This window comes from Ambystoma mexicanum, chromosome 1p, assembly GCF_040938575.1.
Source record: "Ambystoma mexicanum isolate Mex_15411 chromosome 1p, UKY_AmexF1_1, whole genome shotgun sequence".
Lineage (NCBI taxonomy): Eukaryota > Metazoa > Chordata > Amphibia > Caudata > Ambystomatidae > Ambystoma > Ambystoma mexicanum.
The window spans coordinates 810,893,590-810,921,295 of NC_090921.1; the positions used below are offsets into that span (position 1 = coordinate 810,893,590).

The window sequence follows — 27,706 nt, forward strand, 5'->3', positions numbered from 1 at the left end:
TCGAGTCGGCCCATCACTGCTGCCCCTGTGACGAAGGACACCCCTGGTGTGTGTGTCATGTGCTGGCCTGCGACTTGTGCGCTGTCGGGGGGGGGGTGCATGGGGACATGGCGCCGGCTTGGATTGGGCTGCCAGGCTCTGAGTGCCGGTCTTTCTGGGCTGCCATATGATGGTGTGTCCTCGTCCGGCTGTGGTGTGCGGACACGACGTACAGGCACATGTGGGCTTTGTGCTTGCTGTGTTCCAGGCCTTGGGGTTCCCTGTGGTGTGACCATCCCTTCTGCGTCACTGCTTCTGGGTGAATGCTGTCCTCCTGCATGATGAGCACGTGGAGGCATACCTCCCACGTCAGGCTCCGATCCACAGCTCAGTCCCTCTGCATCGGGGCTGTGTCTGGTGGCTTGGGGCGAGCTGGTGGTGGCCTCCCTGTTGCCATGTGGGTGCTGCTGCCGTCTGATAGTGCTGCGTTGGGGTGAAGTGGTGGGTGGCCTGGGTCGTCTCCCTTCCGTGCGGCCTCTACATGGGGTGGTGGTGCTGGTGGAGGGTTGCTGCCGTGGGCGCTGTGTTGGTGTGGCCTCCGCCCCATCGTCCTCGTCCTGTTGGGTTTGACGTGTGCCTGTGGGGTACACAGGGTGTGGTTTGAGTTCAATGCTACCTACATTTGTGTGATGCAGTTCATGCCAACAAGTGTGATTGAAGACAGTATCAATCACGCATTCAACTTAAATTCTGCTCAGTCACCATGTGGTGCTTGTTGTGAGTGGGTATGGAGGTACACTGCATGGGAATGTCAGAGTGACAAGATTGCATGCGTGGTTGGGGTGCACTTCGCTCAGGGTTTAGGGGGAAGTATTCATGCACACTCAAACTCTACGTAGCTGTCCCATGGCTATGGATGTCTATCCCCTGCCCCTGTCATTCATGCATTGCACGTGCAGGGTTGTCTAGGTAGCTCTACACTTCAATGGATGTAGGCCTCACTTATGGGTGTATGCAGTTCCTCACACACATTTCTAAGCATTCATTCACTCAGGGTCTACATGTGTGGTACTTTCAGCTGCATGCATTCGGGGTGGGACTCACCTGCAGTTGGATCAATGCCAGTGCCTGCCTCTGCTCCACCTCGATGGTGGCAACATCTATCAGGGCACTCATTTTCTCCTCCCAAGGTGTGAGTTCGGGTGGGGGTGGTGGTGGCCCTCCTCCAGTGCCCCTGCTTGCACTCCTGTGCTGTGACAGGATGCTGCGGACTCGCACGCGCAGGACGTTCAGGTGCTTGCGGCAATCCTCCCCATCCCGGGGCACGCGCGCCACAGCAGTGACCCTTTTGCTGATGGTGCGCCAAATTTGTGCTCTGCGCTGCGCACTGGTTTTGTGCTGCTGCAGCTTCACATGATGAGTATCAGCCTCCTCCACCAGTACAGCTAGCTCCTGGTCACTGAATTTGGGCTTTCTCACCCTGTCCAGGGCAGTCTTGCCCCTAGTGCGCTCCTGTGACATGTTTTGGTGTCAGATGGTGTGGATGGCTTCCAGGGGCTATGATATCTGACGGATTGTGATTTCCAAGATGGCCACCGCTTTGTTTCCCGTTCCGGCGGTGACGCGTTTCCGCGAGCTCATAGTGCACGCTATTAGCGCGATATGGTGGTAGCGCACGGACCGTTGGATTTAAGAGTTTGCGCTATTTGCGATAACGCCATGGACCGGGGCGCATGCACGATAACCCGTGATTTGGAGGATTATCCGCTGGGGGACTTGGCGTTAGCGCTATTTACGTCCGACGGGAAAACCGCCGCGTTACTGCCAAAGTCGTGATGAGGCCCACTGTCTGGAGCCACCAATGTAGGAGCCGCCCTTTGAGTGAGGGCTCTTAGTCGCAGAGGGCTGCCGAGCAAGGGGCTGCCCTGGATGCAGGGGTGGACTGGCCTATAGGGAACTCTGGAGATTTCCCGGTGGGCCTCTGCGCCCTGGGCCTCTTTTGTGTGGTATTTCCAAATGTTCTCATTGGAAAAGCATTGGGCTTGCTGAAAATGTGTCATATGGGGCTACTTTGAACTTTATGTCCAGGGCCTCTTTTGGTCCCCAGTAATAACTTCCAGGGCCTCTTTTAGTTCCCAGTCCAGCCCTGCCTGGATGGGTTCCTTAAAAGGGCCTACGGGGCCAATGGGAAGGTGCTGGGCAGGATGGGAGGTGGGTGGAGTGGGGTCAAGGAGAGGGATTGGATGGGAGCACAAGTTTGAATGCACAAAGGGAAAGGAAATAAAAAAAAACACAAACAAGGAAGGGGATCGGGGAGGGTTGGGTTAGCACACAGCCGATGGATGCCAAAATAAGTGGAGTTAGGGCATTTTACGTGGTCGGAGAGCAGCACAACACTTACCATGTGCACTGGGACTATGTCGATGTGGTATTGGAAGAAAAGGCCACATTTGTCCACATGTGGTACAGAAAAGGTCACATTTCCGCCATTCCTTTAAGTATACCTTTGGTATTGAGGAAGGCATTTATTTTTAGTGCTACAAAAGATTTGTTCTTTTGATATAATAAGTTGCAGGGTTCCAACTTTAGCATTTACCATTTTAGTTTTACTAGGAGGTTGAGATATGGTAAAGTAACAATAAGCCATAACCTCTTCTGACACGGTGGTAAGAGTATCCCTCTCAGAGGAAAAATACAGTGTTTCATCCCCTGGAATCTCCTCACTACCCTGGGTCCTGTCCACACCCAGGTGATCCTCCTGCAGTAAACCACCTCCAAGGTTGGGATCAGGAAGTGTCTGCCTTCTCCTGGCCACCTGGGAGAAGACGTTAGGCAGGGTTTTGTTGAGGGATCCGCAGGATTCATCGCAGCGTATAACACCATCCGCGTTGGTATATCCCTTATAAAGTAACCCCCGTTTGTGGAAAAACAAGGGAACCTCTCCTTTTCTCCCCACTTCCTCCAGCATTACCTTTTGGAAAGCCTCGGTTCAGATGGGATCATTGCGCCGAGCAAGGGCGAGGTCTGGCATGATCTCCATTTCCTCAGCCTCTGCTCTTGGGCTGGAGCTTCCTATTTTGGGTTCCTCCCTAATGTCAGCTTCCCCAAAGCCTTTTTCACCTCTATCGGTTTGGTCTTGGTCAGGGACTTCTAGATGGTCACGGAATACAGCTTTTTCAAATATCCCTTGTGCTTATTATATCACCTACCCTAATGGGGCAGGGCTGTTTCCCGTTGTTCTGTAGGAGGACCTTAACATCTCCTCTATAATCACCCCAGCTAAGACATCCAACCCATACTTCTACGCTAAGCCTGATTTAGAAGTTAACCTAATGTATGTTCCCCTGGGGGCTGCCAGGACTAAACCGGTTGATATTACTTATCGCTCCCCAGGGTTTATAACAAGATATTGGCTGCAGGACAAATCAAACCTGTAGAGGAGGTCCCAGATACGACCTGCACCTCTGCCCCCCATTGCGAGTTGCCAGTAAGGTACTCGCCAAGGTATGTGGCGTACGAGGAGCAGCTGAACCAACAAAGGGCTGCAATGGGCCCCTGCCCTGTGTACATTAGAAGATCAATACCTGTTGAAATGCCCATAACCAGGCAACCCTGGGCAGCACGGTACCCAATCAGACAACCGTACCTGCCATTGGTACGAAACAACGAGTATTCACAGACTGTTCACAAGGAAACCCTGAAGGCCTTAATGGAAGGCCAATGGAAATAGACTAAGGGCCTAGGCAGCCCCGAGAACAACCAGAAGTGGCTACTGAAAGCTATGCATGCCAGTACCGACAACTGCAAGGATAATTGTAATGGACGAAGGGGAGAGACACTGTGAAAAACGTATGAGAATGGTGCCATGAGACAAGATGGAAGCAACCGCCCTATTGAACGTGTGTAAATAAGCTTGAAACGCAAGAAGCTAAGTAATCGATACCGCCTGCAATGCTTAAGTAGAAGAATAGAGCGGCATGAGCCAACTATATATGTCTATCTCAATGCAGCACAATGTACACGTGCGACTCCATTTTGTATAAGCAGAAGTACTCACAGGCGGCCAAGGCCTGACTGGCCAGGTTTCATATCCAGGTCCAAGCCAAGGAAAGGAGCAGAATCGAAACCTAACAAAGGATGGCTTAAGCCTGGGGAATCGAGGTCAACCCGGGAGGGGAAGGCAAGCTCAACTAAAGAGTGTCGAAACTTCAGAGCATACCAGCCTGCCCTGTGAAGGTCAGGATAAGAGAGGCCCATGCAGGTGGCCAAGCGAACACAGAATCAAATGCACGAAAAGACTGAGAACTGAAGCAGATTCATGGTGAACAAACACGTGACCAGACCGACGCGAAGATGTACCACCGCCTGATGTCATCCAGAACCCGAGGATGCCATAAATTTTCCTGATAAGAGACTACAGATCCGAGGCCATACCCAGCCAACTAATTGACACATAGCCCTAAAACACTGATTGATGGAAGGGAGGAAGGGTGAATCTTGGGACACTAGGCACCTGGGTGTCTATTCTGCATGCTGCTAATTAAAGTGGAGATTTATGTTTAGGGGTGTAAGACGCCCAATCACAATGGACCATGTAATCTAGGGTCCTATAGAAATTGTGACCAATAGGACGTCGTACTTTCAGTGACGTTAATCACGTGTGTTGTAGAGGGATGGGCGTAGACGCCCACCCGATAAGAGTTATCCAATCCGTATGCTTTATTTTCATATACAGATATAACCCCTATACTTAAGTTACCTTTCCCAACCAATTATATTGCATGATGATTTTTTATAGAAGTGTACGTCAATGATGACGGAATTTGCCAATAAAAGAGGCTGCTTGACTGAAGTTCGGGGAAGTCGGGGGGAGACAGGTTTGTTTGTTTGTTTGTTTGTTTATTTATTTAGTATAGCGCGCAAAACCCAGAGGTAACAGGGCGCAACAGAGGTCAGGAAGATAGGATTACATAAAAACTTGGTTACAGAATAAGATAGGCATGAGAAAAAGAGCGATGCTGCTGATTTCCATAAGCTGATGTATGTATCATTAAACGGACTTCCCTTTGCCAATTTACTGAGTCCTGATTATTGATTCTTGCCAGAGTATGTGAATCCTGCACTCTGTCCTCACCTGGTGCAGCTATCTTGTATTACAAGTTTTCGAGGGTGAGTGCTGACCAATGGGCCCGTCAGTAATTACCTCTCCTCGTCAACACTTGGTAGCAGAGGATGGTTACGGCCATCGATTATTGATAATCGATTAATATAGTTATAAGACACCTTTAAACCGACGGCACAAAGTAACTCTGGGCCTCCGGTTACATCACAAGTCCTTTCGCTATTCCGGCTGAGTAGGCTGAGAAGCTTCCCGTGGACAATGATAGTGTAATTATTCCCAAAAAATCTGCAGTGGGTCTGAAGGAACCCGCCTTTCCAAACATAACCCTTCTCATTCCCACGGGCAGCGGATCAGACGAAAACCATAAAAGCAGGAAGAGGAAGGGGCGGTGATCCTGAAGTTCCAGAGAGGAAAAGAGTTGATTGGTGAGTGAAACAACAAAACTCGTTATCCTGGCAAAGGTCTTATAGGCCTTAGAGTAAGAAGGGAAAGGTAACGGTGGGTGGCGGAGAAAAATAATACAGCTAGAAGTAGAAAAGACTGTATATATATAGAGGGTAAGGACCCGGACACCTGAAGTAAAAACTGTAAAGAATACCGGGGGGGCACCCGAGATTAAAAACTGTAAGGAATACCGGGAGGGCACCCGAGATTAAAAACTGTAAGGAATATCGGGGGGGGGGGGGGCACCCGAGATTAAAAACTGTAAGGGATACCGGGAGGGCACCCGAGAGAAAAACTGTAAAATTCGCCTTGTTCCTGCGCTTTAAAGAGTGGTCAGAAGGAACTTGAACCCAGAGCCCACAGAGAGGGGGACGCTAGGCAACGATGACGTTTAAAGACATCATAAAGGGGTAGTTCAAATCCGATGACGGGGTAATAATTAGAAGGCAGGTATACGTTGACCAGCTGGTGGTCTGTCTAGTCTGTCGAGCGTCTGTCCTATATGTTCTGTGTATGCTGAATGTGGAATTGTTGTGATATTAAATGATGGTAATGCATTTCTGTTTTACGCGATTCTGTAAATGAGAGGGAATCGCCACTGAATTGATGTGTTTTGAGTAAGACCGTTGGTATAAAAGGTTGCGGAAAATTGGATAGGAGCTTGCGTATGTGGTGCATGCTCATAATAGTGTAAAGTTGAAAACTGCACGAACATTGTTGGTGACAAAATTAAGAATGGAGGAAGTTACCCCACTTGCACACTTGTGCAAACAATTGCCAAAACACGCTACAAACTGAATAAATATAGCCAGGAATGGGTTAAGGGCACCGCAAACAAAATGTTTATGCCATGGCCCCCGAATGGGTCATTGTCTAAGGTTGTCTTACAGCACATGACCACGTTTCTACATGCCACATATAGCGGGAAGAAGCTCGAGAAACGCCTTGCCGTTCGAGCTTTGGAAAATGTTTGAACAAGTGAAGGAAGAATAACCTCCCGCAGACTGGATATTAAATGTATGTACGGAGGGGGGTGAGACGCCTACCGCGCCACCTGCCCCGCCGGAACCAGTTGTTGAGGGAAGCAAGTCGGAAGGCCTTTACCCACTACGAGAACTTAAAGCAGCCACTGGTTTTAGCAACCCTGCATATGAGTCACCTGTGTGTAGCAGTGACAAGACGATAGAGAAGTAACAGGAAATTGACTCGGCCTCCACAATCCTGTGGGACAAAGAGAGGAGAGGCGAGAAAAGGAAGGACCAGGCACAAACGAGTACACCTCTCGATAGAGAGAGACAGGGAAAGAAGCGGAAAGGAACCGATGAGGTAACATTTGCAAAGGACGAATGGATGGGAGGGCATACTATTGAAATGAGATGGAAAAGGAAGTGATGACGCAAGGCCGAGTGAACGGTCCGTCGAGGCGCAAAGTAAGGAAAAGGAGAAAGAAATGGCTATGAGAGACGAGAGGGCAAGAAAAAAGGATAGGTTGAGGCGAGACCAACTATATCGCGAAGAGCAGGGTATAATGCTCAGTCGCACGCAATATGGAGCCTATGAAAAGTGCAGGCAGAACATGCTAAAGTTGGTGGAAGAAAGGAGGGTGCACGAAAGGAAAGTGAAGAAGAGAGAAGATGAGGAAAGTAGAAGGGCAAAAGAACGTAGAAACGAACGGATGAGGGAAGTAGATGAGGCTAGAGAGGAGGCGAAGACGCAAAGAGAAATGGATGAGGAAGCAGAGAGTAAACGCAGGCAAAGGGCACGAGATTTGGAATATTTGCAGCGGGAAGTGAAAAAACCCAATCCTGTTGTAGACTGGGAAGACATAGAAGAGTTCTTCCCTGCAAATAATGCGGTACCAGGTACAAGCGGGACAGTTATTGATGATGACTTCGACACCAGAAGCATCGGGGAAGCGATTGATAAAATATATGATGAGATGGGATTGGAACGAATTTCCCAAGAGGGAAGGGAAGATGAGCGCTTAGAGAGCACTCAGCTATATGAAACTGAGGATGTCACCCGGTGTAGTGGGAGTAGGGGACGTTCCCTAGATAGACTAGAAGTTGGGCAGAACAAAGATGATGCAAGAAGTTGTGCAAACTGGGAGTACTCAGTCAGATTACAATGGAGAAGCAGAGGAAGTGGAGTATGATGAAGGGAACCGAGGCGAAAAGCGGCTCCCAGGGAACCGAGAGGGGCAATGGTCTGATGCTAGGGGGTCCATAAAAAGGACACCGAAGTCCGCTGGACAGTCCAGCCGACATGAAGAAACACCCCACAGTCAGAGGGGGGCGTCGGCACCTGCCTATACAGATAGGTTAAGGGCACTGCCAGGTAGAAAGCAAGATGGGAACGCCACCCCAGCAAGAGACCGAGGAGGTAAAGAAAAGGAAAAGGAGGATTGCGCATTCCAATTCCCACTGCTAGAGAAAGGGGGAGTAACACCGCAATATATTCCATGGCCACACATGGACAGAGAGAATCTCAAAAATAAGCTTCCAATGTTGACATCGGGAGCCGGGAAGTGGATACATGAGCTAGAAAAAATGACGGGGGTGTCCCCCTAGCCATAGGAGACATTAAGAGTCTCCTAATTGCTATACTCGGAGAAAGAGCAGACAATGTGTGGAAAAGGGCAGGCTATCCTAGGGTAACCATAACTAACACCTCTCATGACAGAGCGCCATTTAATAACTGCAGAGCAGCAGTGTGGAAAGCCCTGCGTACGCTATATCCAGACACATCCGATATGGGAGCTATATGACTCGAAAAATGAAGGAGTCAGAGGATCCGTTGCTTTATATCCAGAATTTTCAAGACGCGTGGGTGCTCGAAACGCATGAGTCTTGGACAAAATCTATCCCTGTATTCTATCATATACTGTGCCAAGGGTTGCCAGAACCGGTCCAAAAACAACTAATAAAATTGGTAGGAATAGAAGCTAAACCGTGGGCCGAAATCCATTTGACAATTGCCCATTATTGTAGGCTGTTGCAAGAAAAGAATCGAAAGAAAGAGGCAACGCGTAAGGGAGAAGAGGCAAAGCTGGTGCAAAGGAAGCTCTCAAAGTATGCGCTCGAGGGAGCCATGCTAACAAGCCCAGCCGATTCGAGTGCACAATGTGTCACTAACCTGCCGCAAAACAATCAGGGTAACGCGGGATATTATCCGAGAGGATGGGGATTTGGAGGAAGAGGATGACGGAGTAATCAGGGAGGCTTTAGAGGTAACCAAGGAGGTTTTCAAAATGTTCAAGGTGGTATCCAGAGCGCACCAATGGGCAGTCCAGCTATGCCAGATGGACAGATGGCCCGACCACCGCCAGTGTGTTGGCTGTGTGGAGTGACAGGACATGTGGCACGCATGTGCAGAAGCCAAGGCATGTGGCAGAACAATCAAGGGATGGGGCAGGCACGGTGAATCAACCGGCTACCCCACAACAGGGCAATGCTCAAAACTATACCGTGCAGCAGCAGGCAGCTGGCTTGCAGCAAGGTGCACTGCAAGTGGTCCAGCCACAGAACATGAGGAATGTACCACAGGGACAACCCCAGCAGGCACTGTCGCAAGTGGCTCAGGGCACTAATTCCAGTGGGGAAAACCCACAGGCATATAGTGGACCAAACCTATATATGAAATAGGACGGCTCACAGGGATCTCTGATGTGTTCTATCCTATCAGTGACACCAGACCCTAACAGGGAACCTAGGGTAAATGTCACCATAGGGGGAAAAGAATATTCCTTCTTAGTTGACACGGGTGCAACGCGCTCGTGCATACGAGAAGGCAAGTTCTCCTTGTCCGGCGAGGCAATAGACACCCAGAGTTTTACTGGAGCTTATAGCAGAGTTCCCTTTACAGATGCACTCCCAGTCTCAGTGGGAGAGTGCGACATGAATGTACCTTTACTGTGCTCCCGTCAGTCCCCAGTAAACAGCATGGGTCGAGATCTAATGACAAAGCTGAATATGTCAATCTCATTTACTGAGGATGGCATAGTGTGCTCCACGCCAGGAATGCATTATTCCAACGTATGCAAAATGATCAGGGCATACTCGGGACGTGCAGCTATGAGAGCTTTACCGCTGGAGCCAGAGGTCTTCGAATATGGCAGAGGTCTAGTGCTTATGGCGGAATTGCCGGGCCTCGCAGCGAAAACTATGAGGACCCCTGACAAGTTTCTTTTTAGACCAAGGATACCCATGCATGAAGAAGAGGGACAAATATTTCCTTTGATAATACAGTTTGCCGAAGTAAAGGGGAAGGTGGTTTTAGTAGAAGGATACGATGACGAAGGAAGGCAATGGGGCGCTGTTATCGCCATTGAAGAAGGGTATCGAGTGACTGACGTCACAGATGATGATCTGTTCGAAGAGCACCCTGACTTAGAGGAGACACGGATGGAAGTAAGTCTCATTCTGGGTCAAAATGATCAAACGACAAGTGCCACAGCGAATGATGCTAGTGATGGCACAACCAGAATACTTTGAGGAGGACATGGCCCAGGTGCCAGTCACAGTATGGACAAAAGGGCCTTATGATGTAGGACTCCTGAAGGGGGCAGGAGAGGTGAAGATTAAACTCAAGCCTGGAGCGATCCTACCAAAAGCACGACAATACCCCATGTCCAGAGAAGCAGATGAGGGGATTGCAAAGACAATCTCTGCCATGATGGAACAGGGCATTCTGGTAACGTCAGAATCACCTTGTAACACGGTGATCTATCCTGTCAAGAAATCGAAGGGAGGATCTTGGCGTTTAATCCAGGATTTACGAACATTGAACGACATAGTCGAAGCCGAGTTCCCTCTAGTCCCTAATCCATCCACTATTTTGTGCAACATACCCACGGAGGCAAAATATTTCACGGTAATCGATTTGAAGAATGCATTTTTCTCGATTCCATTGCACCGTGACTCACAAGACCGGACGTCATTTACTTTCAGACAAATGCGCCTGAAAAGTACAAGGCTGCCACAGGGGTATTGTGAATCTCCGTCCATTTTTAACAGAGCCCTGCAAATGGACCTAAGCAACATTGCGGTAGACAGTGTTGTATTGCAGTATGTAGATGACATTCTGATCTGCAGCACCAATGAAGAGCAATGTCGACATGACTCTGTCCAGCTATTGACCATATTAGCTGAGAAGGGATACAAAGTGGACAAGGACAAGTTGCAGGACTGCCAGAGGTGTTATACATAGGGCAACTAATCTCACATGAGGGGAAAAAGGTAACACCAGAGAGGGCTGAAGCTATCATGAACACGGCTAAGCCACTCACGGTAAAACAAATGCAGAGCTTCTTAGGCCTATGCAATTATGTCGGAGCATGAATCTTCGATTACAGCTCATATACCAAGCCCTTGCTCCATGCCTTAAAGAAAGCCCAGGCAACAGGGGAAAAAATTGAATGGACTGAAGAGATGGAAAAGGGGTTTGCCGAGCTCAAGGGGGCAATTTGTAAGGCCCCAGTTCTCGGGATCCCCAATTATGCAGAGGAATTCTATCTCTTCTCTCATACCGATGGAAATTTTATGACGGCAGTGCTCGCTCAGCGAACATCGCTGGGGTACAAGCCCCTAGCGTACTACAGTGGGAGCTTGAACCCGGTCATGAGGGGCCACTTCCCATGCGAGCAAAATGTAGCAGCCGCCACGTTTGCCATCAAGAAAGCGTCATCCATTGTGATGGGATTCTCCATGACATTATATGTTGAGCACTCATTATTTGCCATATTGGAGAAGCCAAAAGGCACCTTGACTCCACAGAGAGCATCCGCATATGAGGTGATTATCTCAAATCCATCGATCAAAATAGTGCGATGCAAAACTGTGAACCCTGCTATGTTTATTGCTGAGACAGTTACAGAGGGAGAACCTGTGCATGACTGCGCCAATTATGAAGAGTTTTATAATGAAATCCCCAGAGTAAGAGAGAAAGCTCTACCAAGCGGAGAAGTCGTCTTCATTGACGGGTCATCGAGAATTGACCAAGACGACAGGCAAAGGTATACAGGCGTGGCCGTGATCAAACACATGGCAAATGGAGAGTTCTAAGTACTTGTCAGTGCACGAATACCATCCCACTATTCGGCACAGGCTGCAGAACTAGTGGCATTGATACTCGCCATTGAGAATCACGCAGACCAGGAAGTAACAGTGTACAGTGACTCTGCCTATGTGACGTCCACTGTGCACGTAGGCCTGGCACGATGGAAAAGGAGGGGCTACCTCCGAGCGGACGGCACGCCAGTGCAACATGCAGCCTTGTTGGACAGGCTGATAAAAGCACTACAGCTCCCCGTGTGCATAGCGGTCGTCAAGTGCGCCGCTCACACCAAGGGAACAGATTTCGTGTCACGTGGAAACCATGAAGCGGACACGGAAGCCAAGCGCATGGCATCCAAGGGTGAGACAATCATGGACGTGGAGGTGGCATGTACCCATGAATGAATGATGATAGCCCGAGCCACTCCATAAGCCTATAGCAATATGGGGCAGACACAGTTAATGGAACTCCACGGCGAGGCACCTCACGATGAAAAGAATTTATGGAAGCATCGAGGGTGTTCTTCAAACCCCTCTGATGGGTTATGGAGGCAGGACAGCACTGGTAAACCAGTAATGCATGTCACCCTTCTAAAGGTAGCGTTAGAACACCTTCACTACCCTTTCCATATGTCAAAAGAAAATCTTGCTGCAACGCTCTCAGAAGACTGGTTCACGCCGAATTTAGCAGAGCATGTTGCATTCTTTATGGTCAATTGCATAATTTGCCAGCAATTCACCTCTGGGCACACATTGAAAGTGATGAGAGGAATCATTCCCAGACCTGAAGGGCCTTTCCAGCACCTGCATATCGACTATGTCGATATGATTCAGGTTTGTAATGGGTAGAGGTATTTAATTGTCGTGGTGTGTCCATTCTCCAGATGGATAGAAGAAGGGTCCTGTACACACCCTGACGCTGACTGAGCTGCCAAGTTCCTGGTGAGGGAGGTTTTCCCTAGGTGGGGGGTGTGTGAGGTTATGAGGTCAGATAACGGGCCCCATTTTGTAAACTCAGTGTTTGAGCAGATTAGCTTGTTGCTTGGTATAAAGCACACATTTTCATCGGCGTATCACCCAGAAGGAAATGGCATATGTGAACGGCTCAACGGCCTGTTGAAAGAAAGGATAGCTAAGTTGAAGTTCACATTAAAGAAGGGATGGCTGCACTGCCTGCCATTGGCACTGTATGCGCTTCGGAACCAGCCAGGCTCCGACCATCACCTCACGCCGCACAGAATTATCACTGGTAGAAGGATGAGAACCCCTCCTACCCCCCGAGATAGAGCTAGATGTGATGCCCAGCCTGCTAGGGAAGTTCTGGGAGAAGAAATGAAGGATTACCTTGACTGTCTTACCTCTAGTACATCTGTCATTTCAGGCCAGCTGCAGCGACGGCATAAAGGGAACAGCACATCACAAACCGCAACAGACAGTGCTGAGACAGGCGCAGCACATAGCCTTTGTGCGCCACTCATCTTCCCTGGTGACAGCGTTTTGGTGAGGAAGAAATGGGACGAACCACGATTTAATGGCCCTTTCATCGTAGAGGACTGCACCCCGTCCCCTGTCAAGCTCCAAGGAAGAAGAGCCTGGATCTTCCTGAATGAAGTCAAGCCCTTTATAGGAGAAGGCACTCCTACTACATCTACTGCCGAGGAATCCGCAGACAACGGAGAAGAACCTCAGCACGCGCAGACAAGGTCTATGGTGAGGAAGAAGGACGCACAAGCAGAAAAGACAAACTGAAGAACTCGCTGTGAAAATTGTGGCTATACATTGAACTTTTTCTCTAAGCACTGAACGAGATGCAAGACTTTTCAAACAAACGCAATGTGCAGCTGAAATCGCAGAGCAAAGGAAATGGTCACATACTTTGAATCTGCAGTGACGCTGGTAACGTAAACACGTAGAGCCACAGAGTAGTGAACAAAGAACTCTAAGACTCCGAGGACACTCTCATAAGCTAAAACTGTTATCCTGAAAGCATCCAGTGTCTAGACTTTGTTCACGAATTTATGGTACTCCCCAGCAGAAGCCTTAAATGGGATGTACTCACCTACTTCCAATTAGTTACATTGACTTATCCATCACTCATAGGGAGAGAAACAAGTGTCACAGAATTCATCCAAGATCCAGAAAATAAGAAGATAATCAGACAACTATTGACTGTCATCACAGAGGTCCTCGCTGAATTGCCCGAGCACGAGGAGCAAAAGACTGATGCTACCACCACAAGCAGTCATTGATGAGATTACTTACGCGTTGTTCTTTCGGATCGTAGAGGAGTGCCCAGAACTTGTCGGGAGGACCACCGACACACTGACTTATATACGAAATCCCCGAAATAATCAGTTCCTGACCCAAATATGGAATAAAATAAACCACGTGGTAGCCATCCACACAGCAGGCAAGTGCAAAGACTGCTCAAAGCAAAATCGAGGCGTGCGATTGGGACCCAGCAAGGCGAAGCAAATGCCACTGTCCCCCGCAGACACGCAGCTAGCCCACAATGTTCTGATTAGATTGGTCACAGACTTTCCTGAAATGGTGGGAAGGCCCTCTGGTGTCGACGTTGCAACCTTCCTCAGACATCCAGCCAATTTATTACACATGAAGACTCTTCTCCACGGAATCATGCTCCAGGTAGAACTGACCAAATTTCAGCAAGAATTCCTCAGGAGTCTCCAGTGAAACTTTCCGCCGAGGGACAGATTGGGGAGATAAGCAAAGCAACTGTTCATGACCGCAAAAAACCTTGTGATTGAGACTCTGCAAAACAAATAAATGTCCCTGTCCCCTGAGGACAGCCTACTAGCCCACAATGTCCTCTTTGGCTTAGTAAATGACTTTCCGGAAATGGTAGGGAGACCTGCTGAGGTTGACGCCCTCACCTTCCTCAGAGACCGTGCCAACGCGAGAAAGATAGGAACACTCTTCTACAGCATACAGCTACAAATGGAACTGTCCAGCTTTCAGAGGGAGTTTGAGAGAATTCCAGTGAAATTATTCGACGAGGGACAGATCGAGAAGGCAAGGACTGATCACACTGCAAAAAAGACCGGTGACCTAAGAGACAGAGAACCAGAGCAAATGTCATTATCACCTGAAGATAGCAGAATTGCCTTCACAGTCTTCTTTCACCTCATCGAGAACTTTCCAGAGCTAGTGGGTAGACCCATCACTGTCGACGTGCACACTGTGATCCAGCAAAAAATGCACAACTCAACAGACTCCTGAGAGCTATTGCATCACAGCTGAGAAGCAACCATGGACATCAGCTGCTGAGAAGGGCTTTAGACGGGAGAGGTCCAAGATAAAACTTTTTCATCATCTCCACCCCCAGGGGCAGAGCACGGAAATAAAGACGCAGTTCTCCATGCTTTTAACGGAGGACAGATCGAGGAAAGCAGAAACAAGGGTACCAATATCATGATTTTATTTTTCTGTTTTTTCTATTTTTCATCATCCTCCCGCAGTGGAGTAAATGGGGGGAGAGAGAGAGACTTTGCAGCAACTCGACCTCGAAGAACCAAGCGAAAGGAGCAAAGCAATGAACTTCACTTCTCATATGTTCACTTTTATTTTTATTTTTGTTTTTATTTTTTCAATGGTTTATCGATGCGTGATGTGCAGCGAAGCCACCCTTTTATGGTGCCCCAGTGAACAGATCCCTGTATGTCCTCAGGGCCTAATCGACTTTGAAGAATGTCCTGGGACAACGTTTATCATAGAAATACAAAACGAATGTGATATGCTGGAAGCGATAGTCTAACTTTTTTCCATAATCTAGCAGAGAAACTGTAATGCATTAAGCAGAGACTACCATCATCATCACCCGTAAAAAAAAAGGGGGGACATTGAACTGCACTTGTCACTTTAGTGTGTATTGAACTTTGAGCAACGAGCCAGAACAAGAAGAAAAATTGACTATTGACTATGGACATATTTGAAATGGGGGCCCAAAACAGTAATTTAGTCATGCCACCAGCAGAAGGACGCCCCCGGTTTCCTGGAAAGAGATGCTGCAAATTGTCCTTTAAAGCCATAATATGTATATGCATAGTGATTATTGTAGTGTTTTTGTCTCTAGCTATCAGAACTGCATTGATTATCGGTGCATGGAGCGTCCCAATGTCTGTGCTTCCACCAGGTAATGAACACTGGGGCCCACAAAAGCACCCAGACCTTATATTGTCATCCCTGTTCCAAGAAAAACTGATGATAAAACAAACGATTTACAGTTGAATGTAATTAGCAGTAACACGTATACACTTGAAGTAATGAATGGTGAGAAAGGCTGGAGACAGGGTCAGCACGGAATGAATGATAACATAGCAATGTCCACGGCACGCACCCATACACTGAGTGCACACGAACAAGGGCAAGTGTCAATGGCTACAAAACCGCAGGCCAAACTAACTGAAAGGGAGAAATCACCGGTGGAACAAGCAGCTCCAGAAAGCAGGGAGCAAAGTGAGAAACCGAAGTGAGAGAGCACAATCACTCAATGAAACTGAGGAAGCTGCAAAAGAAATCACTGAGAAAACGCATGTGGTAGTCATGTATGTGTTCCCGCTCATAAGTAGAGCAAAGAAACTACATGAGGAGTTGAGCAAGAAAACCACAGAACCTGTAATAACGAGCACGTCTACTCCAACGCCAGAGATAAGCAACAGGCCTACAATGCCACCACGCGTTGGGAAGATAACGAGCCAATGGTGGTGGGAAGAGTTCTACAACAGAGTGTACGAGGGAAAGAAAAGAAATGCAAGCCCTTCCTCTACCATGACAGTGCAGGAAGTGAGACCTGCCCCACCAAGGATAACGCCAGAGAGACTGCCTGAACGAAAGAGCAGTACAGACGCATTCAGAGACAGTGATAGCCAACTACAGAAAAACGCTAAGGATCAAGAGAAGTCCATATGAAACTGATGACGAGTTAAACGATTACTTTCGGCCAAATCAGAAGAGGCATTTCATGCGATTCCATACGAACACCGACTGTTTAGCCTCACCTCAACAGTATTCATCACAATGCTCTTGCCACACATCCAAATTGGGGTGAATGCTAAATGGTTGCAGATAACCAGATGGGAGTTACTGCAGACCATCAATACCACCATAAAAGGGTTCAACGCAATCAAGGAAGAACTGAGAGCAGTCAGACTGATGACCCTCCAGAATAGATATGTGCTTGACATGATCACCGCAACGGATGGAGGTGTTTGCGAAAAAATTGGAGAATCATGCTGCACTTTTATACCATCACACGACGAAGAAAATGGAACCCTCACAGAGGCCATAAGCATGTTAACTACCCTGAAAACCCAGATGACTGAGGAAACAGATGAAGTAGATGATGACAGCTGGTTTGGGAACCTATTCTCATGGGTCCCGCAATGAATGGCCGATATATTCAAGTTTCTGGGAGCTTTGCTAGCAATGGTGCTGCTAGGAGTCTGTGTTATCAAGATAATCATCACACAATGCCAGAAAACTGCAAAGTGCAAAGAAGGCCATTGGGATGGAAATTATGGTCGATGTCGAACCAGGCTGGAAGCCCAGAGACCTGACAGATGAGGAGATAAAGGATTTCGTGAAGGCCAGTGAATTTGCACCAGAGGGAACGAAATTCACTTATCCCAAGAAACGAAGAAGGTATGAAGGCAAATGGATTTACTGCAGTCCAAATGGACAATGCCAATTGATGACCTGGAACAAAGATGAGCATGTGAAAACAGCAGGAAGCTTGAAAGGGGTGATAAAGATATGGACACCAAAATTGCATACTTTCACGCAATCTTGTGTAAACCCAGGAGACGATGAGCAAGAAGCTGAGGAATCAAAGAAATTGAATATAAAGGAGGAAGTAGGAGTGGTCGATGAACTGACCAGAGGGGGGAGTGTAGAGGAGGTCCCAGATACGACCTGCACCCCTGCCCCCCATTGCGAGTTGCCAGTAAGGTACTCGCCAAGGTATGTGATGTACGAGGAGAAGCTGAACCAACAAAGGGCTGCAATGGGCCCCTGCCCTGTGTACATTAGAAGATCAATACCTGTTGAAATGCCCATAACCAGGCAACCTTGGGCAGCACGGTACTCAATCAGACAACCTTACCTGCCATTGGTACGAAACGACGAGTATTCACAGACTGTCCACGAGGAAACCCCGAAGGCCTTAATGGAAGGCCAATGGAAATAGACTAAGGGCCTAGGCAGCCCCGAGAACAACCAGAAGTGGCTACTGAAAGCTATGCATGCCAGTACTGACAACTGCAAGGATAATTGTAATGGACGAAGGGGAGAGACACTGTGAAAAACGTATGCAAATGGTGCCATGAGACAAGATGGAAGCAACCGCCTTATTGAATGTGTGTAAATTAACTTGAAACGCAAGAAGCTAAGTAATCGATACCGCCTGCAATGCTTAAGTAGAAGAATAGAGCGGCATGCGCCAACTATATATGTCTACCTCAATGCAGCACAATGTACACGTGCGATTCCATTTTGTATAAGCAGAAGTACTCAGAGCATCACTTCGCACAGCAAAAATAAAAAAAAACTCATGATTGCACACCATTGCAGATGGCATTCAGTCACGAGGGAATGGGCCCTTTGATCCAGATAAAACTTCAAGAAAGAAGTATATAATTTGTCGACAAACAAAAGCAAAGAACATCCTATCACGCACTAACCCTAATTGTTTAATAGGATAACTGTAAAGAACGTCTTCGTTTTATTTTTCACATTATCAATTAGAGAAATTAGAAGAGAAGCCATTAACTGGAAGCTTGGAGTGCAGCAGCAGTGTGCTAAGCTTTGTAGACATTCTACGACTCTGTTTTCTGCTAATCAGCCTTGTCACCTGTGTATTGTCTATGACCGATATCCCCGAAATACCAAGGGGTAGCCTTCTTTGTCATTTCATCATTTACCTTTCCACTCAGCAGCACCAACATATCATGGCAGGCTGGGGACGCTTATCAAGTTTAACAACTGCACCCCAGCCAGTTCAGTTATATGAAAGAACAAGCCCTGCAGACTTGGTAGGTGTGGATGCTTTTTCAGCACACATTGAATGGCGACTCCATCCCATTGAATCTGTACCCTGTAAAGCGAGGCGAGAGCTTCCCAAAAAAGGCGAGTACACATCTGTAATCACCCTCTTCTTTCTTAGTTAACATTGAACCAAACCAAGAAAGTCTCATGTAAAGAAAATAATGCGGTCTGTATCCTAAATGTATGTTAACTAATTGGGCTTACAGGACACGTTTCTGACAATGCAGTTCGTTAACATGAGCACATCATAGCGGGTGGCATGAACATGTCTTGGGCGATGTTCGGGGGATAGAGGGTGTTTTTTTTTTAAAGCATACAATGTGGTGTTCTTTCCTACCCAAGCTATTCTCAACTGGAATGTTTTGAAGTCTCCGGGGTAACAGTGTGTGGGGAAGAGAGATGTTAGTCCCAGACCATTCCATGGCTATTGACAATAATGTAAAGGTTTTGGCATGGCCACAACTGAACAGCTATATCTGAAAAGACAATGGTGCCCCTTACCTCTTTGTGTTATGGATGGTCGTTCCCCCCAGCACTATTCGGACTCCAGGCGTGGTGCGGTTGAGGTTATAGACGGTTAATGCTTCCTCGTAGGTGGCTCCACCGATCAGAAACACAATAATATCCTGAGGCCTGCAGTGATCAAATAAAAGAAACACTAATTCCAGACACAAGGAGAGAAGCGAGCAAAACAAATTCACACGTCATACTTTGAACTTAATGTTTACATTTAACCCCAACTTGGCAAAAAGGCTCCAAGCACACCAGGCGCCTGTGCCCAGTGATGTGACAAGTACAGGAAGCCATTTTAGTTGAATAAATGACGTTGTATCAAAGGTGTTCGGTATTATGTGCTTCTGCACAAATCAAAGCGTTGCCTCCCTGTGAGGAATTAGACCATGCGCACAGGGAGTGTGTGCACTCACCTGGCCTTTTTTGAAATGTTTAAAGAAATGTAACGATGTGAGATCAATCTCAGAAAATGTGTGGGGCTAATACGCACACATTTTCCTATGCTCGCCGCACAACAAACAAATAGTCAAGTTTACTCCGGGTGGGGGGACACAGCCTACAGGTGCAGTCCTCCCGGTCATGTTCAGCTGGAATGTGACATCCACAGGTAGATGAAAGCATCTCAAGAAGGGGGGAAGGCAACACCTTCCTCCAGCCATGGCCAGCCTAATTAAAATATCAAAGGCTCCATGGATCTGCCCTGTTCTGTTGTAGTTCTGTGTGTTGGCAGCGCATACTGATGAGTTAATTGAAGCAGGCCTGCGAAGGGGCTTGCTCACAGAACACAAGGGACAGGAAACACCAACCAACCCCTCTTTGATATGCAATCTGTCAACTTGAAGCTAGCTCCCACCCCTATTTATACAGTGCAGTGAATGGCATGTCTGGGACAACTGTTTACAGTAGGCAGCCCCTGCAGGGAACCCCCTTTTTAGAGGGAAGAAGTATTTGATTTGATGGAGACAGAAAGTCTGTTCTCGCCACAAACTCCAAGAGACCTGTGCTTTGATCTGGAGCCACAGAGAAGTCAATTAACCAGAGAGACACTTTGATCCACAGCAGACAGGAAGAGGGGTGGGACTTAGTAGTACATGTTGTCACCCCTTACCTTTCCTGTTGCAAAGCACTCTGGCTATGATCTCACGCATAACGGAAGATTTTTAGCAGAGACCCAGGATTGGTTCAATAAGGTAGGCTTAGCCTGCACCAATCACTGGGACTCATTTGGCTTTAAAAGAGGATTGAGCCCCTCATTTGGGCAGATCATCCGACAACTTTGAAAGGAGTAAGAAGGACTCATTTGGTCCAGCAGCTACAGAACCGGTACCCAGCCAGCACACAGCATGCCCTGCTAGGTCCTACCAGGAAGCTCCCTAGGTGGGTAGTGCCATATAGTCTCTGAACAAAGGGCAAGGCCGTTGCCTGCAAACACTCTCCTCGGCTTTGGGCCGTCTGTCTTAAAAGACGACACGAGCGCTGCATAGAAGCTAGGAGGAGTGCCACAACAAGTATGATATGATATTTTATTTATAGCGCGCCTACACACAAGTGTTTCAAAGCGCGAGCATCAACCAGTGTCCATCTTTTAAGGACATTTTCGAGGCAGTCGAGCCCTCGAACTGCGACCGGCTGCACCACTGACTGTTGTCACGCTGCAGTCACTAAAGCCTTCCAAGACGCCTCAACCAAAGTTCCAGATCTGCCAACCAGCACTGAGACAATTCTTGACCCCGAGCTGCTGTGTAGGCCAGCCTGCAGCCGTCCGTCCAGCCTCGCTTGTATAACTGCCTGCCGATTGATACGCGCAGCTGTCTCCCGTCTTTAACTCTGCAAAGCGTCCTGGAACCAATCATCTCAAGCACCAGGTACATTGTGGTTCTGTCCCCCTGGTCCATCTCCGAAGGCCCCTAGTGACATTTACAACCCCTTGATCTGTTGGGGCTGAAATCAAATAACTTTGAACAGATAAAACTGATTGCTTTACCGACTACCGTCCTGTCAGTATCCAGAGTGCATCCATTTCCTTTGTGAAACTATCTGTCCTCTGTGTTCCTTTACAGGGTGGGTTGTATTTTGTAGCGTGCTAGAGCTGTCTGTTGTAACAATAATAAAGTAGATATTTTTATACAACCTTGACTGAACATTGGATAATAATTGTATTTTCGCTGTGTTGCAACTAACCAACGATCCACGAACTTGCGGACATAAGCCTGCCGTTCCATCCACATTACCAAAACTGGACAAGGAGGTTTATAATTGACTTGTGTTTCCAATCTGTTCGGATCCCTTCTGGTGTACTAGAGGTGTGGGGTTGATTGATGGTTTAGAAACCAATATTCATCCCTGGCCACTGGTGCCCGGAAGTTGATTTGTCTCACTCCCCCGCCCACCGGCCTGAGAGAGGTTACATTGTGAAAGGCAGATGTGAACATATTCCAATGATCAAAGAGTTTTGCGGTATCCCAAACAGAATTATAACCATCTCACCGTACACGTTCTTATGTACGTGAGCTTCCATGTAGCACTGTAAGTAGGCGTGATTCAGGACACCTAGACCGTCTTCTCCATGTGCAACAAAGAATTATAGATGAGTAACTAGCAACTGCTGGGATACATTCCACCTTGGTGTTATGAGTGACATTTGATAAATGAAAGCAAAGAGGTTGAATGCGCCCATTAGTTGAAAGCTACCCACCTATAAGTGTATGTTGTGTATGACCTCCCCTGCATCTCCTTTGCACCCCAGAATTGTTCCTTATAAACCAGCACTGCAGGAGGTGCAGTGTGAAGTCATGAGGGGACCATATACAACATACAAAGTAGCCAGTTCCCTCCTTCCTCATCCCACAGCAAACAGAAGAATGGGCCTGGCAGAGAAATGCTGTGAGATGTCCGAGCAGTGGATTATGAATTGCACAATCATATGTCATGAGATTACAGTATGAGAATACAGCCTTCAGAAGGGCAAATAGTTGCTAATGGCGCAACACGTTTGCAAGAGGGTGGTCCCGGTTTACAAGGAACGTCATCTTGCACCTAGTGCATAGAGACCAGCCGTTACTATACATTATTTCAGGATTCTTCTAAGTCTAAATGATCTGACTACAGAGAAGCCCCCTACGTATGTATCCCCCCCCACCCCCCGAGCACCTCAGTGTACCAGACCTGCATGAAGGTTGTACACAATGCATCTGTGTATGGCAAATTATATAAATTAACCAACAAAGTTATGAAGGGCTTGAAACAACCCTTGCACCTGAAAAGACAATTTCCTAAAGCAAAAGCCCTGCATTTGGGCCAAAGTGTATACCCACAATGCCTTGCTGGTGAGGCCCTGAACTGGAGGTGAACTTCCAGTGACGGTTACTAGGTGGCATTATGGCATGTGCATTATTACACACACACACACACACACCCACACACTTCAACTACATTAAAAAAGCATGTCAACAATATACTACCACTAAGCACAAATAGCAAAACAAACAAATCAACATGCAGACGTCATCAAATCCTACATAATTGTATGATTCAATGTTCCTAATACAGGAGTCCATCATATTTGCAATTCATTCACAAAACCATCTCCTATTCTTAACTAGTGTGCTCCAGTGGCTTCTCACGTGTAATGCATAACAGAACAAATATATCATTTCTTTATTCATTCTTTCTAACCAAACTGAAATTTGTGAACATTCATGTATACTTGGTTGCCCACAGAGACATCAGGAAAAACATTCAGATCACTCAATATACAAACCAATGGTACCTATGCCCCGTTTACTCACGTCTGTGTGTCGCTATTTTCGCTCCTACCTCTCTCTTAGGAGGGAAAAGCACTGTGCCTGGGAATTGCTGTCATACTGCGACTGCTCGCTAGGCGTCGCTGTTGCAAAAGTAGCAACCTGCTCCCATTTCCCAGAGTGCCTAGACCTAAGAACCTCGGCCAGCAGGTCTAGGTTCAAACCTCTCAACCTTTTGAGTCATCAAGGTGGCTACATGTAACAGCGCCGTGATGCCCTTGGGCTGCCTGTGCGCTATACAAATACAAAATAAGTAAATAAATAAAAACATTATTTTGTTTTTAGTGGCTGAGAGCCTACTGACAGTGGCGCCCGAGACATTTTTCACAGGGGTGGCATGATGAGGTTCTTGGGGTGGCACATTCATAGACTCTAAGAGGCAGGCGGGGGCGGTGGTGGGTCCAGTGTTTTTATAAGCGTGACCGTGGCTCCCCTTGGCGCCCTCTTGGTGGCGCCTCCGCCATTGAGGCCTATGGATGGGTAAGGGGCTTGGAGGGTCAGTGAACTGACTCCATGGCAGCTGACACCCACCACAAGCATGTGACCTAAGAGCTATGCAGGTTACGGATGCTGACATACTGTAGATCTTATACTGCATGCTCGTTCATGCCTTTGGTCTACTGTCACTTCCCCAAATCTTGTATTTGGCAAGCTTTCCGAGCACGCCTTTACTATTGCTCATCTATTCGTCAATAAACAATTACCAGATGGGCCCCAGATAAAGGGGGATGCCCCACGTCCCTCCCTTAACCTAGAGCGATAATTAGGTACATGTATAACACACCATTTTGCATTTAAAGTTGCACTTAGCAAGGTCTGCACATGCAGTCGCCCAGATCACAAAAGGTCACACACAAAAGCGTGCTGTGCTGTGCCCCAGACTTAGTGCAGCCCGAAGAGAAGAGAAGCAAGCAGCCGGAGGCCAGAGCCTGATTAAGCAAGTGGGGGAAGGGTTGTAGGGTGCCACATAGCGGCTCGAGGTTCTGGGCCTTGCCCCACCCCACAAAATGGACCAGGAGAGGGCCACTCAGAAAAGTTCGCATCTGCGGAGTTGCTGCCTTTTGTGCTCTGCCAATAGACATGAACGCAAGGTGTGAACCCTTCTACAGTCACATACTGGTCATTGCTGCCTGGGTACGTGTAGTGCTACCATCCTTGATGTGTTGGCGAGGAGGCACTTCCGTGCTGTCAAAAGCTAGCAGACGCCCTTGCTATATTTTCAGGAACAGATCATCAAGATGCAAACTAGCATCAGGAATGGCATAGGACAGCTGGCCGTCCCTTAAGAGAGGAGAACTCTCATGCCATCTGTTCCGCCTTCAAACCAATAACCACCAAAGAGTTAACAGCAGCGTCTCAACTGCGGCCCTGCTACTAACAAAACTCTCCCCAAGGATTCTCTTCCATTCTCCTCGCTTTCCACATGCCCCAGTGGAAAAAAGCGAGAAAAGCTGGGATTACTTTTGACGAGTGCTCCCATTTGCCACACAGATAAACGATGTAACCACGAAAGAGAGTGAAATCCATGATCCACCAGCGCCAACTCCTCCAGAACAAGGCAGCAAGTCTAGAAATGGCTCTGGCGCACATAGACCAAATCTCACCAGCACTTAAGACCATCCACTGGCTCCCCGAGGATCAAACAAAGCTCCTTGAAGTTTGTGTGTCATACACCCATTACTACTGAAGCATAGGTCCTATCTTGCCCAAACTCATGCAGTACATTACACCTGGAATCCTCAGAGCCACACGTCTGATGACACTTTACACATCTCCTTTCAAAAGGAAACGCCATCGAGGAAGAACACGGTCTGTCAATGGGATTATCCTCAAGGAAACCTTCCCTTTTAATCTGCTGAGGGAAGAAAGCAAATCTCAGGTTGAGGAAAGCACCACAACCTACTTGCCTGTTCAAATTAAGAAAAATCCTTAGTACCCACGTTCCATCTCAGCCCTTTACAGCCCCAGAACCTCACCCAAAGTCCTTCCAGTACTTATCCCATGTCCGGTTCCCTCTAGAGCAGTGGTATTCAAACATTGTCATATCGAGCACACGCTTAAGTAAAATAATTTATCTCTGGGCCCCCTGACCGAGGGCTTCGCCCCCCCTAGGGGGCCCAAAGGATGTCCACGGGGGTCAGACTCTTCAAAATATAAACAGATTTTCGACTGCTTATATTTCCTATTAAAAGCAGTCACTGTACTCATTTTCATATTAAAAACAGTAATCCCAATCCCTTTCTAAATAGTCTGCCCTCCCCCTGGACATACTTCAGGCCCTGCCATCGCCACTGTCCACATTGCAACAAATAACCAGATCCCACCAACCAAGACCAGGCTCTGGCCCTGGCCCATACGCCCCTCACTAGTAAATAACCAGATCCCATCTGCCATGGTCTTTGGCAGTGGCCAGTGTCCACTCTGCAACAAGGAGTATATTAGACAATGGTCAGGGTCCGTCTCCCCCGCTTCTTTCATCTCCGCAGCATCAGGAATTTTCCTGCAGTAACATTACTGTGATCACCATGACTGCCCCTTGCAGAGATAACAATTACTACAGTTATGCAGCCTTTTCCGATTACCGCGGTAATGCACAAACACTAAAGTGTTCTCCCTCCCCACTGCCTCTCTCCATGCCTCAGGTATCCTCTCCTCCACCCCGACTGTAGATCCCTCCCCATTCGACGGGATGCACTTTTTTTCAGCGGTACCTTTCTGAGGTCCTTCTTACCGGCTTCCCGCGGTAAGAAGGAAATTACCTGGCCCAAAACAGGCTACCCAGCGCTTCCGAAAGTGGCCACCTAACTATTTGGTCTTCGTTACCCACCCCCTTCCCGCCTCCAAATATCATTTTGTGCCCTTTTCTTTTTCACCTTCTAGCGGGTGTCGCTTGCATTTAACATAGAAAATAATAGCTGCCTTATCAGTTCAGAAAATCCTCAGTGCTGCACTGCACCATGAGAGATGTATACACGTTTTTTAGGACTGGGCCACCCTCTTCTCTGTCAAACTTAAAAACTACTTGACGGATGTACACCAGACCCCAAAAAAAGGAATGCCTGCATTGCTTTGTGCTCAGAGGTTTTCCTGGTGCACGCGTTCAATAGCAGCAGCTTTTTCGCTATGGGAAAATGAATGTGAGTAGACTGAAAACGCCTTTTCTTCTTTGCCTAATAACCTTTGACCCGTTAATGGATTTTCCACACATTTCCAGTTTTGAGGAGCCTGTGGCAGGCATTCTTTTGAGAAAATGTCGGCCTAATTTGTCAAACGTTATTAGCAACAGAATTTTGGAAAAAGTCAATGCAAATGGATTTTACCTTAAGTATAAGGTGGGGATTGGCAGCCTGGACATTTACAAGTAGAGGACAGTATTCCTACTCTGATTTAAGATAATAAGTTTAGAGGAGAAAGTTCAGGGCAAAGCCCAGATGTAATTTCAATGAGCAGGAATTCAACTGTAGAGGAAAAAGATTCTCCTCCAGGGACGGAATGGGGCATAAAACTGTCTCGGGCACCAACGGAAAAGCGGCCCACCGTTGCAAATGGGAATTCATTCCTTTTGTGACGCTGTTTGAATAGTACCCAAGGGGGAGGTTTTCGATAAAATGTGATGCAAATTGTGCATTTTAAAGAATATTTATTGAGCAACACTGGTCAAAACTATTAGCCGCATAGTGGAGTAACTCATCAAACTGCCCCACATTGTCCAAAAAAGTGTCCCACTTTGACCCAAAAAAACTTGCCCAGACAAGCATTTTGCGTTTTTGGTGTGGCTATGGGCCTATTGCCCTATAGGCCAGTCCGATCCTGTTCTATTCCCCTCCTGAAATCCTGTTCCCTCTCCTCAACTTTCCAGCCCCTCTAAAGTAGAATAAGTTAACCAAATGCTGGACACTAATTGCATTTATGGCTTCAAGTAGAGGTGGTATTGTACAGTCTAGGGCTCGTGAAAACACAAGGCCAAGTACTATTGGTAAAACCTTAACCCATACCCCGCCCTCCAATACAACCCTCTGCATCCTCCAGGTCTGCCCATTCGTTTGGTATATTTCAATCTCCCTAACAACCCTTAGGGCAAGGTAGGGCAAGGTAGGGCACTCCGTTGCAGCACATACCAAATTCCATACCTCAGTCCGACTCTCTGCGAATGCCTAAAGAACAGAGAGCGTGAGGTGACTGCATCTTCTGCAGGAAAGGGAATACTAATACAAGAGTCACTTGTACAACTTAGTGAGTAACTTCTACATCCTAGAGCCCCTTTTCCACACACTGCCAGGATCGAATATGCTGCACCGAGAAGCCAGATTTTAAGTGGGACATGGTGGCAACAGTAATCTGCTTAGCCAAAAAACTTCTTTAGAAACTGGTCAGAAAGAGCATCCGACATAAACCAGAAGCTCAGGAGTAATGTTGACAGTGCACCACTGGCGCTACCCTAGCCCTTACAGAACATGCCCGAATGCCTGCTGGAGGAGGAATTCTCTGCAACGCTCACTACTCCGCTACTACCAATGCCCACACCATCTACTTCTCTGCCCAGGCCTTTACGAGCTATGTTCCCTTCCCTTGGGCAGAACGTCTTCCTATGGGCTGCATCTGGGTACGATAGTTACTCTGTTTGGTCTTGGTTGGGCTGCAAGGATTTGAGGCAATTGGGTGTTTAATATTTCCCTCACGTTGGATCTCGCTAGATACTGTCTAGGCTACAAAAGGCCAGTCCACCATCT

General features: G+C 47.6%; 1 protein-coding gene across 1 annotated transcript in view; it reads right to left on the reverse strand.

Annotated features, from left to right (window-relative positions):
• VPS45 (vacuolar protein sorting 45 homolog) overlaps positions 1-27,706 on the reverse strand; it is a 527,429-nt gene that overhangs the window by 121,705 nt on the left and 378,018 nt on the right. The window contains exon 14 of the mRNA XM_069652302.1: positions 19,162-19,293. Coding sequence (XP_069508403.1) covers positions 19,162-19,293 — 132 coding nt within the window. The remainder of the gene's footprint in view (positions 1-19,161; positions 19,294-27,706) is intronic.